General features: G+C 40.8%; 1 protein-coding gene across 2 annotated transcripts in view; it reads right to left on the reverse strand.

The window, feature by feature from the left end:
* Positions 1-17409, reverse strand: part of CACHD1 (cache domain containing 1) — a 222435-nt gene that overhangs the window by 43027 nt on the left and 161999 nt on the right. For both annotated transcript variants that reach the window (XM_077120712.1, XM_077120713.1), the window contains exons 5-8: positions 13727-13853; positions 10881-11025; positions 7237-7453; positions 2159-2308 (exon numbers count right to left, since the gene is read on the reverse strand). In XM_077120712.1, coding sequence (XP_076976827.1) covers positions 2159-2308; positions 7237-7453; positions 10881-11025; positions 13727-13853 — 639 coding nt within the window. The remainder of the gene's footprint in view (positions 1-2158; positions 2309-7236; positions 7454-10880; positions 11026-13726; positions 13854-17409) is intronic.

Raw genomic sequence — 17409 nt, forward strand, 5'->3', positions numbered from 1 at the left:
TGATTACAGGGAAATAACTAGAGGTTTTAAAAAGCATGGAATTAATAGAAGCCTCACAAGTGCATAAGAGCCTCTAGAAGGATTTAGGACCAGCAGAGGGAAGCTTCTTTACTGAGGATGTACCTGGGCAGACCTTCAAATGAGATGGAAAGGAAGCAGCAACCACTTCCTCTTGGATTTCCTTGCTCTTCGGCTATAGGATTTGAGTCATCTGCATTGTCTCTCTGTCTTCCTTACTGGGTTATAAGATGCTTGAAGACAGGCACTTTGTTTGATACAGCTCTGAAGCCCAGTCCATTAAGGGCAGTTTGTAGGCGCCTGATAAAATTTATTTTTCTCCCTTACTTCTCCCCTCCCTCTCATCAGTAAAAGAAGCTAAACCAGAGAAAAGAGCCATAGGCAACCAACGGTGACACTCAATAGTATGTGTCCTTGAGAAAAAACAGGTCACCCATCCTTGGCCACCTCAGCTGGGCTCAGCTCTGTTCAGAATTCAAAGGAAAATTAAGACATGGTTCATGCCGGAGAAGCTCACACTCTTGTGGAAAGTGGAGGGGGGAAGGAACAGAGAATAATAAGTGAACACATCCCCACAGTATATGGGAGACAAGTTTAGGAGAAATAAGCACAAGATGCTGGGGACACAGGGGACTGGACAGGGGAGCCGGCCTGGGCCGGAGTGGGTGGAGAAGCACCTCCACTCTCAGGTATGCTACCTGGCACCAGAGCACACAGTCATCTGCTCATTCCTGCAGCTGGCCTTCAGGATCTACTATTTACCAGGTACTATGTTAAGAACTTAAAACACATCATATTTTATTTATTGATTATCACCATAACTCTATGAAATCGATTCAACTATTCTCATTTTATAGATTAAACCAAGGCCTGAAGAGAATAATAACTTGCCATAAACCACACTGTTAGGGAATGGAGACAGGATCACTGGACATCAGAGTCCAACGTTTTCCCTTCCATGTGTGGGCCAAAAACATGGAAAGGGTGCATGGGTGGTTCAGTGGTAGAATGCTCGTCTTTTATGTGGGAGACCTGGGTTCAATTCCTGGCCATGCACCAGCCCCCTGCCCTGAAAAACATGGAAAAAAACTCACTCTGGCTGAAAGTTTCCTGGATCCCACCTAAGGGAGTCTGAAACCTAAGGGCCATGCTGGGAGTGTGCATTTTAAAAGTTCCCATGTGATCCCTAGCACATTCAAATATGAGAACCACTGCCCCTAACCCACAGAGCTCTCCATGGAGATTCGGAAGTGGAGAAGTGAAATAAAAGACTCGAGGTTTCAAGGGCTGTGGGATTATAACATAGCATCTAAATAAAAGAAAATGCAGCCACTGAATGCTAAGGGAAAGAGGGCTGATGAAGATGCTCTAGAAGAGGAGCGAAGCGTTAACAAGTGGGGAGACACAACACAGCAGAGAGGCCAGAAGACTGGGCTGTACTCACAGTGGAGGGTGAGTAGGACAGCAGAAGGAAAGAGACTTAGCATGTCCTCAAATCTGACAGTTTACTAAGCCCTTGCACATACACTGTCTCATTTAACAGGAAGAAAATCAACTATCACCATTTAATGAGCACTTGCAGTGCCAGACACTGTCCTGGGCATTACTATACATTAAACCCAATTCTCGAAACAACCCTGTGAATCAGATAATTCTTATCTCTATTTTTTCAGCTAGGAGAGCTAAGGCAGAGAAAGTGGCTGAAGCATGTGTGAGGTGGTGATTCTGCAGGAAAACGTGCTATTTGCAGTCTGGGGTATGTAGGGCAATGATTTGGCTTCCTGCAGCTTAAGCCAATGAGATACATTAATAAGCTCCACACAGCATCACATGCTTAGATAATCCTAAAATATGAATAGAACCAATCAAGACTGAGCCATACAAAAGCCTCTGCAAGACCACACACCTGGAGAAGGTTTAGAAATGAGCAGTGGCTGTCGAGAGGTGAAGAGAAAGGAAGATCCTAACACACTAACACATGCCCTGAATATCAACAATTAGCTCAGGGGGCAGGAAGCTGCTTGGCTGCCTCTTCTCATACATTTCATCAAAGCACACTGGTATGGTTCATTCTTTTCAAGCAGCATATACTTAGAGGAAACTTTCATCTAGAAGAAAAAAATCTCAAACCACTACCTACCATTCATGAGGGCATAGGTGAGAATCATTACAGAGTTGTTTAGAAAGCTATTTTCTTCATTGATGATGCGGAGAGTAGCCTTTTTATCTTCTTCAGAAGAGTCCTTTGAAGTAATGCCAGCTGACAGGTAAATTATAGCCATGTCTGTATCTAAACAAAAACGTACAAATTGAACTATACATTGAGATTTTACCTAAAGGCAGCAAAGAGTTCTGTTTTCTTTTTCATTTCTCTGATGCTTTCCCAGCTAAAGGATCTGCCCCGCCACTGTTCCTATTTTTTTTTTTCCCATTTCTGCACTGGCCTGCAGCTCCCTGCTACTGTGACTCTACCATCTGCCCTTCACAGAGGGCGAGGCCTCATCTCTCCCGTACCAGGTGGAGATGCTCCCAATAAGTAGATCTGATAAATGTGATTGCTTTAGGCACCTAGAGTCGGGATAATTGAACAATCGCAAATGAAAATCTTTCTTGTTTTCTGAAATGGGAAGGTTTAGGCTTTCCTTAGTGACTCAATATCACCACTGCCAACATCCATTTGTGGGACAGGCTTTAGATTTTTCTTCCAGGAGCTCTTGAGACAAAGAAGGTTATTTGCCCCTATACTAAAAATCTCTGGAGACATTTTCAATTTTAAAAACTCACTAGTGTAGGGTGGGCCATGGTGGCTCAGTGGCAGAGTTCTCGCCTGCCATGCTGGAGACCTGGGTTCGATTCCCACTGTCTGCCCATGCAAAAAAAAAAAAAAGAAAAAAAGAAAAAACACCCCAAAACCAAAAAACAACTCACTAGTGTAGTATAGCAGTAAGAATATGGAAATTAGATTCAAACTGCCTGTGTTCCTTACAAGCTATGTCTGGGAAATTTAGGCAAATACCTTAACCTCCTTGCACCTGAATGTTCTTACCTATAAAATGGGGATAATGATAGTACTTACATTTTATCTAAATAAAAGGGTAATTGGCAAAAATGGGAAAAGAGAGAAGAAACCACAATAAACATAAAACAAATCTTTAACTCAAGATTAAAGCTCTTCTCCAAATAGGGTTGATGGGCAAAAAAATTGAGAAGTAATTTTTGCTCAGTGTGAAGCACTTTCTGCCAAATAGACCTACTCAAAAATAAGAATGATGAATTTCCTGCTACCAGAGATACTTAAGCAGAGACTGAATGATGGCTTTCATAGAAGAAGAGAAGGTAAGAGAGCTGAAATTGCATATAATCTTTTTAATCTGATATTATTTGGTTCTTTTTCTATGTATTTTTAGGACACATTACATACAAATATCTTTTTTGAGAAATAAATATTTTTGTGATATATCATATGCTATATTTCTTTAGTTTCCTATTCTTGTCATTTCATTGATGGGTGCTTTATAGTTACTGTGGTAGAAAACTGCTAGTTTGAAAATGTTATGTATCCCCCAAAAGCCATGTTTTTTTGGTCCAGTCTTGTGGGGTAGACCTATTTTGGGTGGGACCTTTTGATTAGATTGCTTCCATGGAGATCTGAACCCCCATTCAAGGTATGTCTTAATCCTTTCCTGGAGTGCTTTATGAGAGAGAACTCAGAGGTGACACAGGGAGCAGAGAGGTTAAGTGACAGATGTCTGGAGATGCAGAAAGAGCTGAGAGAGCCATCTCAACCCAGAAGCTGGGAGAGAAGGACAGCAGATATCACCATGTACCTCCCCATGTGACAGAGAAAACCTGGACATGATCAGCCTTTCTTGAGAGAAGGTAACCTCTTGTTGGTCCTTTAATTTGGACATCTTCATGGCTTTAGAATTGCAACTTGTAACTTAATAAGTTCCCTTTATAAAAGCCAACCCATTTCTGGTATATTGCATTCCAGCAGCATTAGCAAACCAAAACAGCAACCTCAAAGCTAACCCCCCAATAAGGTCATCTTCTGTTAGTCATATCCTGGTATAGTTGCCTTCCCTCGAGTGTGGACTGGTAACTTTTTGTGAACAGAATGCAGCAGAGGTGACAGGTGCTAGAAGACCATGGTTTTAGCTTTGGATGCCCTCTCATTCACTGGGAAGCAGCTACCAAATTGTGAGCTGTCTAATGCAGAGGCAAAGAACTGAGGCCCTCAGAAATGAATTCTACCAGCAACCATGCAAGTGGGCTTACAGATGGACCTTCCCCCAAACTGTGAGATGCTAGCAGCCCTGGCTGACAGTTTGTTGGAAATCTCATGAGTGACCTTGAGCCAGAGGCACCTAGCTATGCTGTTCCGAGATTCCTGACTTATGGAAACTATAATAAAAGTTTGTTGACTGAAGCTACTAAGCATTGGAATGATTTGTTGTACAGACAACAAACAGGATTACCCTTCTAAAACTATCCTAACAATGAAGAAGATACAATGCTTGAATTTCTTTCAGTTTCTAAATTTCCATTTTAGATTTTGTAGGATATTTTACTGTTTAGAATTGAGGAGTCAATTTATATTGTATCAATGCGGTAGACAACTGTATTGAATAAAATTTAACTCAAAGAAGTAAATGCATTCAAAATTTCTATCTCTTGGTCACTGTTAAGATTTAATACCCAAGCAAGTTTTAAAGACAGTTTTGTGCTTGAATAAATCTCTAAATGAACACTAAGTGAGATTTTAAATTGCAATATTAGTCATCAGAGCTTAGGAAATGAATGCCAATATGAAATTAAATATCCATAAGTTTAGGAATATTATTGTCTTAAATTAGATGCCAATCTCAAGTTAATAGGCCAAGCCCTTGATCTTGAGTCTTGCTCTTATGAAACTTATTTCTGTAGCAAAGAACCTCCTTTGTTGCTCAGATGTGGCCTCTCTCTAATTCAAACTGCAAGGAAAATCATTACCCTCCCCACTACGGGGGACATGACATACAGGGATAAAGTCTCCCTGACCACGTGGGACTTGATTCCCAGGGATGAGCCTAGCCCTGGCACTGTGGGATTGACAATGCCATCCTGACCAAAAGGGGAAAAAGAAATGTAGCAAAATAAGGTATCAGTGGCTAAGAGAGTTCAATTAGAGTCCAAAAGCTACTCTGGAGGCTACTCTTATGCAAGTTTCATCTAGATACTGCTAATTGCCACAGTTTGCCAATACCCAATCAGCATCATTTCTGTTAACCCTAAAGATCACTGAGCACCCTGAGATCCTACAAAAGTTGCACCCACTAAGTTACTTTACGGAAATCTAAAATCTTCATATGGTTTCTAGGTGAGATGAGTCCTGAAACCCAGAGGTGCCAGTTTCTCTAAGAACATCAACCAGTTCCATCCCCCATCCCATATTGGCTACACCCATTTTGAACATGAAAAACGTTAGAATGGGCATAACCCAAATATCCCTAAAGACTGGGAGAAGGATCAAAGGAGAAGGAGAAATTATAAAAGAGGAGAAGTTAGGATTTAACAAATGAGTATGACTGCGGAATCATTATATTGTTATTTCTTTTTAGTCTCCAGTGTCTTAGGGCAGCTAGAAGGAAAAACCTGAAATTGTGGAACTGTAATCCATACCAAACTTTGAAATCTGTTTTATAGCTGCTTTTGGAAAGTACTTTGGAATTTATTGCTTTTTTGTATACATGCCATATTTCACAATAAAAAATGTTAAAAAAAAATTAGATGTCAATATTTTTTTCCTTGTTGTAAATAAACTCCTGCAAATTTCATTAGGACACGAAATAATCTCATTTTAGGCTAGAAAAAAAATTACAGCTTGACCTCCTACTGAGGGGACTACAGATAAACCATGAATCCAATCTACAGTGTGAAAGAAGCTATCATATATATCCCCCCCACTGTGTGATAATTCCTAGACAAACCTATAAGACTGGTCTAAAAGGGAACTCTGAGTTTCCTCATTTAGTCTTATGATTCTAAGTAAAATATTCTATTACTGAGAGTTGACTTTGACTTAACCAAAAGGAGAATGCCCTGGGTAAGTCAGCTTACAATCAGACAAGCCCTTGAAAAGAGGGTCCAAGTCCTGTATGAAACCAGAGACTTGAAGCAGAAGAGACGCGCTCCTGCTGGCCTTGAGGAAGCAAGCAACCATGAATTCTACCGTTGCAAGGAAATGAATTCGGTCAGCTACCATGTGAGCTGGGACGAAGGTACTGGGCCTCAGATGAGACCAGTGCCCCATCTGTCACCTCGGTGTAGCCACGTCTGACCCTGAACAGAGGGCCCAGTGAAGCCGCACCAGACTCCTGACCCCAGAGATAACCAATGGATGTCTTCCTATGTCACTAAGTTTATGGTAATGTGTCACGCAGCAACAGAAAACAAGTATGCCATCTGAGGTCATCTGCAGGCACAATTACAGCCGCTTTTTTATTTGAGGCCCACAAAGTGCCAAATACTGGGCTTTGAATTTTACCAAAGCTATTGCAGTTTTAATGTAGAGGCAGTGAGCAGCTTGAAAATGATTTCTTTACATTTATTAATAAGAAACATTAATTTTCTGAAAAATAAAAACTCAAAACTACAAACAGATTTTCAAATATGAAAGGGAAAAATGACATTTCTTTCAGTAGTTTCAAAGCATGAATCCCATCTCAAATATCCTTTCCTTTAGCATGCATCCCAATTCCAGATTTTCTTTAACACATGAAAATTAAATTAGAGTGCTTTTGTACATTTGATGGCCATGCTCATCTAAATGACAGCTGGCTAGAAGAGGGAAGGATCAAGGGAAGAATTCCTGAGTGCAAATGCACAAGAGCAGCCATCAGCTCCCAGTCAATGAGGAGACCAGGCTGACAATTAACATGAAAAAGGTTATGGATATTCCCTGGGGAAAGAGATGGGGATCTGCTCTAAATAAGGGGGCAGGAAGAAGAGAAGATTCTGGGAGTGAAGAGCACCTTTGATGGGGGGGGAAAATAAAAAAGAGAGAAAATCTAGCAAGATGCTAGTATTAGATGATCATTACAACCATCCATAAAAATTTTATCCCTAATCAATTTTATATAAATCCCTCTTAACATAGTTGTATCCATCAATTTACAATATATTCCTACACTATCTTGAACTATTATGTTCAAAAGTCTCCCAAGATGATGTACTTACTGGCTTGGGACTTTGTGTTATTGTTTGTGCTTCGAATTAGCTGAAATGCCTTTTGAAATCCCACTGCGTGCTGGGTAGGACTGTCTGAAGACTTGATGTTGCTGACAAAGGTGGACATTTTCCTTTTTGTCTCACTGGTGGCTGGAGAGAGGAAGGTCTTATAGCACTGGTCCAGGGAGCAAGTCCTGACGGTGTCTGCCACAGTCAGCACAGAAATCTTGAGGAAAGAAAGAAAACCTTGTTATTCTATCATTTAAAGGCTTTTAAACATTCCAGAAAAGCCTGAAGAATGAAAAGTCCTACAGAACAGATTCTGGGAGTTTAAAAACAAATGCCTGAGGCATAAATCTATCAATTTTGAAAAAGATTGGTGAGAACTGGTAAGAGAAAAACAGTATCAGCAAATTAGCATTTGGTTTTTGTTCAAGATGAAGTCCACAGTATGCGGCTCATAAATAACATTTAAGAAAACAAGGATACTTAGTTCAAGCTGAGAATAAACTTAGCAAGTTTTTCAAACTTGGGGTGGGGGGGAGTATGGGGTACATGCATTAAGATACTGGGTTAGTGAGCAAAACGTTTGGAGTTGGAAACTCAAAATGATGAAGCAGAAAATGTACACAGGCAAAGATTATTGTCGCCTGTAAACACACCTCTATCTGAGCTATGCTGGAGATTAATAAACCTCAAGCTTCCATTCCTTCCCCCTCACTTCTTGGGCCAGTTTGAATCTGTTGTGTAGCCCAGAAAAGCCATGTCTTTTAATCTTCATTCAATATTGTTGGGTGGGATTTCTTTGACTGTTTCCAAAGAGCTGGGACCCACTCAGTTGTGGGGGGTTAACTTTGATTAGATGGTTTCCATGGACATGCGTCTCCACCCATTCAAGGTGGGTTTCCTAAGTGGGAACCATTTTGGAAAAAGCTCAGAGCCAACAGAGCCCACTCAGCCAGAGACCTTTGGAGATGCAGAAGGAAAAGGCCCCAAAAGAAGCCTTATGAAATGCAAAAAGAAAATTAGCATATGTCACCACATGCCTTTCCGGCTGACAGGTGTTCTGGACCTATCAGCCTTTATTGAATCAAAGTATCTTTCTCTGGATGCCTTAGTTTGGACATCTTAATGGTCTTAGAATGTGATATTGCAACTTAATAATTAATTTCCCTTTTTAAAGGCCAGTCTGTTTCTAGTATATTGTATTCTGGCAGCTTTTACAAACTAAAGCAGATTTTGATACTGAAGAAGCGGGGTTCTGCTGTGGTTTGCAAATACCAAACATGTTGGAATGGCTTTTTAAATGGATAAGGGGAAGGTTCTGGAAGAGTTGTGAGAAGCTTGACAGAGAAGGCCTAGAATGCTTTGATGAGACTGTTGGCAGAAATGTGCACACTAAAGATACTTCTGATAAGGCCTTAGACAGAAATGATGAATGTGTCCTTGCAAACTGGAACGAAGGCACCCTTGTTTTAAAATGGCAGATAATTTGGCCAAATTTAGTACTGCTGTTCGATGGAAATTAGAATTTAAAGGCGGTGACCAAGGATACTTAGCTGAAGAAATTTCAAAATAAATGTGGAAAAGGTAGTCTGGCTTCTCTTTGCAGCTTATAGTGAAATGGGACAGGGAAGAGAAATACTGAGAACTAAACTCTTGGATACAACGAAACCAGAAAGTGATGGTCTAGAAAATTCTGGGCTTCCAGAAAGGGAAACCCAAGAGAATAGTGCCCCACATGAGGATTTAACCAAACATGGAAACAGTCAGCCATTTCAGAAAAAGCCAAGCTTGGAGATGGAGTTATCCAGGAAGGATCTGTGGAATGTCCTTCTGTCTGATGGGCATGATCCCAGTGTACTGCATAGAAAACCAACAAGAGTATTGCAGGATCTGAACATATGGAACCACTGCCACTTTGGGCTAAAGGGGACAGAAAAGTGACAGACTGAAAGAAAAATAACTTCAGAGACAGAACCATGGAAACTAAGGTCTGAGGACAAGAAACCTTGGGCCAGGAGACCAGACCCTCACCCAAGCATTCAGAGTTTGCTCTGAAGGCAGAAGGGTGGGCCTTCCACCTCAATGTTCTGGAAGAGTTGTGTCCGAGGCCTCAGAGAGGGTGGAGCACATTCTTTGGGGATCGGGGAGAGCCTGGCTGCCACCCCATTGTTCTAGAGGGGTTGAGCATGTGCCCCAGAGATGGCAGAGACCCCAGGTGTTGCCACAATGCTTAGAGAGGGTGGAGCCAAGAGAACGGTAGTGTCCCCAATGTTCCCCAAGGTTGCAAACTCCACGCCAGCATTTGGAGAGAGCAGGGCCACTGAAGAGGCCTTTGAAAAGGGTGGGACAGCCACTTTCTAAAGCTGAGGGTTAAATGACTCTCAGACTTTGAAATCTAATGGAGTTTGCCCTGCAGGTTTTCGGAACTGTTTGTGCCCAGTGACCCCTATGTTCTTTCTAATCTCTCCCAATGGAAATGGGAATATGTATCCTATGACTGTCCCTCCTTTGTATATTGTCAGCAGAAAGCTTGTTCTGAGTTTTACAGGTGCAGAGGCTGAAGAAAATCAGCTTTGATGAGACATTATACTTGAATGATTGATATTTTATTTATTTACTTATTATTTTTTATTTTTTTACATGGGCAGGCACTGGGAAACGAACCCAGGTCTCTGGCATGACAGGTGAGAACTCTGCCAATGAGTCACTGTTGCCCACCCATTGTACTGGTTTCAACCTATATTGTTACCTAAATAGTTTAAGGCTTTGTAATACTACGATGGAATCAATGTATTTTGAATTTGGAAAGAACATAACTTTTTGGGGTCCAAAGGGTGGAATGTGCCAGTCTGAAGCTGTCATGTACTCCAGAAAAGCCAAGTTTTTAAATTCTCATTTAATATTGCTGGGTGCAACCTTTTGATTGTTTCCATGGAGATGTGACCCACCCAATTTGGGGTGGTAACTTTGGATTAGATGGTTTTCATAAAGATGTGTCTCTAGCTAATCAAGGTGGGGTTGCTTACTGGAGCCCTTTAAAAGGGAAGCATTTTGGGAAAAGCTTCAGAATCAACAGAGTCCACAGAACCAGAGAACTTTGGAAATGCATAAAGAAAATGCCCCTGGAAGAGCCCTATAAAATGAGTAGAGAGAGCTAGCAGTAGTTGCCATGTGCCTTTCCAGTTGACTGGGGTGTTCTGGACCCATTGGCCTTTCTTGAATCAAGTTATCTTTCCCTGGATGCCCTACTTTAGACATTTTAATGGCCTTAGGACTGAAAACTTGCAACTTAATAAATTCCCCCTTTTAAAGGCCATTCCATTTCTGGTATATTGCATTCCAGCAGCTTTTACAAATGAAAACACATTCTCCTCACAAACTGCCAGTGGGAAAGTCATAGCTAATTAGAGGAGGCCTTAGCAGAAGTCACAGAGGAAGTGTGAGACTTGGTGTGGTGGTGGTGGTGAGCAGAAGAGACTCTGGAACTAGGACTGGCAACTGCTTCCTCAAATATGAGAATAAAAACTACACTACTCTCCTTTCCCAATTTTAAAGATGGATTAAAAAAGAAAATATACCATGAAATATGAAATGCTTATAAAAAGGCATTCAGCGAGGACCCAGCACCATAGGGTCACTGTGGTCACCTTATCGTGTTCATCGATGGCACTGAGGATGACCTGGGCGGCGTCCTTGGCAATCTGGAGCTGAGTGTCTGTGACGGAAGCCCCGTGGTCCAGGATCACCACTATGTGCTTCGACTGTGGCCGGACTGTGGAGACGTAGATGGGTCTAGATGGAAGAGAAGTTCTCTGGGATTAGGCCTGGTTTAGGTAGGGAACTTCAACTCAACATTTTTGTGAATAGTAATGAGGTGTTAGCATTTGATTTTTTCCACAGGCAGCACAGGGATGGAGAGGTCAGCATGGAAGCATATATTGATGCATTGAAAATGAAACCTCAAGATGACAGAATGTGTCTGCAGAAGAGGGAACAGAAACTTGTATCCTCTAAAGATTACAGCAATCAGAGGAAGCTTTTTAAGAAGCAACCCCCTTGGGAGGCTGGTTCTTTGGCCCAATGAAAGCCAACCTTCTCTGCTATACTTGGCAATGCTACTCGATGACACTCCACCATTCCACTATGGGAAAAGGAACTCATGGTCCCTCTGACTACACCGTGTTAGGGAAAAAACTGATCTCCTGCCAGTGCTGGGTTCTTCTGTGCAGATCTCCAGAGCAGGGGCTTGTTCAGAGTGAAGCAGCCTAAACCTGTAGCATGCTAAGCAGCTCTGCATCGATTATCAGTTTGGTCTATCTCTCTCCAAACAAAGGTTCCCACTAAGGTGGACTTTTCCTTCCTATACCGAAGTAATTCCTAATTCACACAGGCTGGTCACTAAAGACCCCTTAGTTGAGTGTTTAAAACAGTCAACAATTTCTGTCCAAGCCTGCCATAGCCACTCTTCTTGCCAGGTTTTTATTTGGCAACATTAAGGGAGGGGGCTGGGAGGCAAGCCCAAAGGAGAGATGCCTTCCATCAAAGCAGCCTTCTGAAAATGTGCAGTGCAGGGTTTGTGAGAAGAGGTTTAATGAGGTCCTATTCACAGCTTTAAAGCTGGAACAAATTAGGGAGAGCTTAAGAAAGCAAATCAGCCTCAAGAGAATGCTCTCCCTTATTGATATCCTGAAGACGCCAGATTTTTCTGTGAAATGCTAGATGCTTGTTGAGTCACAAAAGCCTGGGCACGAATGAAGAAATGTAGGTAAAGTACCAAAAAAGAGATTCAAAATCCGGCTGAGTTTACACTAATTATACTCAAGCCAAAAGTCACGCACTAATCCTAAAGTACTACTGCTGTTTTTTTCTTCTTCTAGTCAATATCACTGAGCTAGTAGAAAAATGAGATAAAAAGAATCCAGAAGAGGTGGCTTCAGAAGTCAAACAGGGAAAAGAAAAGTAAATCTGACCATCCCTACATGATTAGTAGGTCAAATATTTAACTTTTCAAGTCCTCTAAGGTTACTGTAACTAGGTGAGAGGATTTTCTTCAAAATGATGCACTTTCTTCTTTCCAACTCAGCTCATGTATATGAAAAGCAGAATATGCATCAGCTTTGTCACAATATCACACTAAACTTCTTTAGTGGGATAAGTAAGTAGAACATTCAATCTATGAACCAGGAGATGTCCTCACAGTGCAACTGGTAGATACCAGTTCCTTTCTCATGTTGCTTTGATCTGAAATCTGCTCTACAACTTTAAAGGGATAAACCAAACTTGCACAGGAGACGGGGGAAGCAAATTAAGACAAATAAAGAGAAGAGAATGCAATGAATGAGATGAATGCAGATTACTTAGCCAAGAGAGGAGATGTTGAAGAATTGATTTAACACAGATTTGGGGTGGAGATTTATATAAAAACCTTTCCAGTTGTCTGGTGCAGGTAAGTACTGATTTGTGAATGCTCTCCTTTTGGACTATTGCTTGCGGGCATTTCATTGAAAGAAACATGGCATTTAAATATATCTGCTCAGAAACAAAAAAGTAGAAGGCTCATACTGTCTTTTGCTCTTGTGACAGGTGAGTCCAACTAGAACCCAAAGGTCATGATCATTTTAGTCTCTAAGACACCAAGTTTCCACCAGGTTGCTTAAGGGGAAATTGAAGAAATTACGTAAATAATAGAAATGACTCTCTATGGAAAGCATAAGAAGTGTTTTCCTTGGGGAAATCCTAGACATGATTCAAAGTAAAGATGAAGGTGGCTAGTTTAGACTCCCAACTAAAGGCATAAAAAGTAGGTACTTCGGCACTGGCTTCAGATGTTTTGGCATTAAATATGAGACACTACTGCAAAAAGGAAACCCTCAGAATTCAAAAGGAAACTCACTTTGCATAGGGGGTTCTGTAAATTGACAGAAATTTGCCATAGAAATTATCTCACCACTGTGCCTTTGGGCTAAGTGGAATAATCTCAAATCATTTCCGTGACAAAAGCAAGATGCTACTGATTGTTAATCCAATGCTTTCTGGACAACTCCACAATTTCTAAGCTAGCTGAAATTTGCATGTAAATTTCAAAACTCTGGCCAAGAATGTAATCGTAGAAAAGGGAAGGTTTCTCTTCTGAGATACATTATCAAATCTTCCAGAGTGTAACCATAGAGAAAACACCATCATATGTCTCAAGAAAGATGTGTGAAGCTCAAAACAATTTAGGAGCTTCCAACAATTTAATTTCTTTAGTAAGTACCTTGTTTCATTTGGCTTGTTTACATAGTTCTAGAAAAGCACTGGACTTGATCATTCATCCTACCCTAGCATTTCTGCAGCCACACTGAATAAATGGTGGAATCATTTCAGAACTAAGTCAGTGCAAGTTCCTGAATACACAGTTTAGAGACAGAGCTGTTGTGCATATAAGGAGTCTGTATGTTGTACTGACTATTCTTAAGCAACAACGAAGGCTTTAGCAAGCAAGGTAACGTACCTACTGCGGTGCTCGTAGCTGCCCTTACACCGGAATTTATGTGCTGGGAAGACAGTGAAAATTCCTTCTTCTGAACTGAAATACTGCCACTTAATTCCAGGGTTGGATTTCAGATTGTCTGCAAGAACTGGAGGGTGGGCAAAATGAAATATAACCACCAAATCCACAGGTGTACCAAAGTTATCACTCCCCAGGCATCTGTTTTGCATGAATTGCTTATAGTATGAAGAAATCCTACTACGTAAAAGGTTGCAATTTTTCTACTAAACATATTTTCTGTTCCTTAAGAAAATACCCCATGAATATAAAATACAACACGAGTCAGGTGAAGCTATCATTTGTAATATTGTCTGGGGGCACTCACTATCTGTCCTGGGTTATTTTTCCAGCTTGAGTGATGTATTTGCATTAATCCATCCCCTCACTTGGCTGGTCCTGTTGGTTCAGAGTACATTGCCAGGCTGGGGAACATTCTCTGATAACAGTGACATTAATAGGCATCGGGTTCAGAGGGACCCGGAGGGGGCCTTGCCTTCACTTGCCGCACTCCACAATGAGGGAAACAACACACCTGGTACCTGAAATGCCGACCACCATAACTCAGTAAGAGCTGCTACTTATGTAATGATTTCTGCCTGCCAGCGATTGAAATAAAGGCTCTCCACGTATTATCTCACTTTATCCACACAACAACCCTAGGATATGGGTGGTATTATTATCCCCACGTGGAGCTGAGAAAATGCTTAGAGACTTATACTACTTGCAGAAGGTCTCATATCAGTAAATAACCAAGTTGGGATTCATGCCTGAGCACACCTGGAACAGCACATGCTGTTCGGCTGTCCTTTCTACACACCCCAGCTCCCTTCCATCTCTCCATGGCTACCATGTCCTTTTGTGCAATACTGTCCTACAACCTCCACAGAGTCTTTCTTACTTCTGTAATCAGATTTCTCTCCCTTCTCTGAGATGTTATGTTCTTTTACCCTGTTCCATACCAACTCAGCCATTTATCACAAACTCACTATGTATAGAGTACTGCTTTACATTCAGCAAGATATGCAAAGATGAGCCAAAAACTAAAGTCATATAAGTGGAAATGGAGGACAGGGCAAGTCAATGGAGGAACCAACAAGGCAGGAAGGCATGAGGTACACAACCCCAAATGCTTACAGGACCAATCAAAGACCTGCCAGCTGGCTGCAGGGGCTTACGTGTGACTGGCAAAAATGATAAGCCCTTACTATTTTTTTTAAACTTTTTTTATTAATTAAAAAAAAATTAACAAACAAAACATTAAGATATCATTCCATTCTACATATACAATCAGTAACTCTTAATATCATCACATAGTTGCATATTCATCATTTCTTAGTATATTTGCATCGATTTAGAAAAAGAAATAAAAAGACAACAGGAAAAGAAATAGAATGATAATAGAGAAAAAAAAGACTATACATACCATACCCCTTACCCCTCGCTTTCATTTACCACTAGCATTTCAAACTGAATTTATTTTAACATTTGTTCCCCCTATTATTTATTTTTATTCTGTATGTTCTACTCTCCTGTTGATAGAGTAGCTAAAAGGAGCATCAGACAAGGTTTTCACATTCACAGAGTCTTATTGTGAAAGCTGTATCATTGTTCAATCATCATCAAGAAACATGGCTACTGGAACACAGCTTTACATTTTCAGGCAGTTCCCTCCAGTCTCTCTGCTACATCTTGAACAACAAGATGATATCTACTTAATGCATAAGAATAACCTCCAGGATAACCTCTCAACTCTGTTTGGAATCTCTCAGCCATTGACACTTAGTCTCATTTCACTCTTTCCCCTTTGGTCAAGAAGGTCCTCTCAATGTTAATTCTCAGCTCATTCTAGGGTTTTTCTCAGTCCTTTGATGCTGAGCCTCAGCTCATTCCAGGATGAAGGTCCACACCCCTGGGAGTCATGTCCCATGCAGAGAGGGGGAGAGTGGTGAGACTGGTCGTCATGTTGGCTGGAGAGAGAGGCCACATCTGAGCAACAAAAGAGGCTCTCTTGGGGGTGACTCTTAAGCCTAAATTTTAAGTAGACTTGACCTATCCTTTGTGGGGTTAAGTTTCATGTGAACAAACCCCAAGACTGGGGGCTCAGTTTAGTTGTCCACACTGCTTGTGAGAATATCCAGAATTCAACTTGGGGAAGTTGAATTTCTCCCCACTCTCACCATTCCCTGAAGGGGGCTTGCAAATACTTTTCCAGTCACTGATCAAATCATTCTGGGATTCATCGGGGGATCACTCTGGACAAACCAACAAAATCTTATGTGCTACCTGAGAATCCAAGTACTTATGACATTCAATCAAACTATCTACATGAGTTACATTAGGAAATGCTCTAGTCAAAATCTAAATTTGTAACAAATAAACATTTTTTGCTTTAGTCTCACACCTAAGGTGACATTTTAAAGTATTGATTATCATCTATTTTCAGCACCCTGCAATAATGACATTCCTTTGTTCTTCCTCATGCCAAAACATTTTTAAAATTTGTACATTGTACATTTCACTATTATTATACACTCTAGGCATTCCTAGATTATACCATCTTGATCTTTAACATCTATCTTTCTTTCTGATTTCATTTATGTCCCCAGCCCTCCTCCCTCTATCATTCTCACATGCAGCTTCATTCAGTGTTTTAACATAATTATATTACAGTTAGGTAGTATTGTGCTGTCCACTTCTGAGTTTTTGTATCCAGTCCTGTTGCACAGTCTGTATCCCTTCAGCTCCAATTGCCCCCTATATTACCCTATTTCTATCTCCTGATGGTCTCTGTTACCAACGACATATTCCAAGTTTATTCACTAATGTCAGTTCATATCAGTGAGACCATACAGTATTTGTCCTTTAGTTTTTGGCTAGTCTCACTCAGCATAATGTTCTCTAGGTCCATCCATGTTGTTACATACTTCATAAGTTTATTCTGTCTTAAAGCTGCATAATATTCCATCATATGTATATACCACAGTTTGTTTAGCCACTCCTCTGTTGATGGACATTTTGGCTGTTTCCATCTCCTTGCAATTATAAATAATGCTGCTCTAAACATTGGTGTGCAAATGTCTGTTTGTGTCTTTGCCCTTAAGTCCTCTGAGTAGATACCTAGCAATGGTATTGCTGGGTCATATGGCAATTCTATATTCATCTTTTTGAGGAACCGCCAAACTGCCTTCCACAGTGGTTGCACCATTTGACATTCCCACCAACAGTGAATAAGTGTGCCTCTTTCTCCACATCCTCTCCAGCACTTGTCATTTTCTGTTTTGTTGATAATGGCCATTCTGGTGGGTGTGAGATGATATCTCATTGTGGTTTTGATTTGCATTTCTCTAATGGCCAAGGACATTGAGCATCTCTTCATGTGCCTTTTGGCCATTTGTATTTCCTCTTCTGAGAAGTGTCTGTTCAAGTCTTTTTCCCATTTTGTAATTGGGTTGGCTGTCTTTTTGTTGTTGAGTTGAACAATCTCTTTATAAATTCTGGATACTAGACCTTTATCTGATATGTCGTTTCCAAATATTGTCTCCCATTGTGTAGGCTGTCTTTCTACTTTCTTGATGAAGTTCTTTGATGCACAAAAGTGTTTAATTTTGAGGAGCTCCCATTTCTTTCTTTCTTTTTTCAGTGCT

The sequence above is a fragment of the Tamandua tetradactyla genome, chromosome 11, assembly GCF_023851605.1.
Source record: "Tamandua tetradactyla isolate mTamTet1 chromosome 11, mTamTet1.pri, whole genome shotgun sequence".
Classification (NCBI taxonomy): Eukaryota; Metazoa; Chordata; class Mammalia; order Pilosa; family Myrmecophagidae; genus Tamandua; species Tamandua tetradactyla.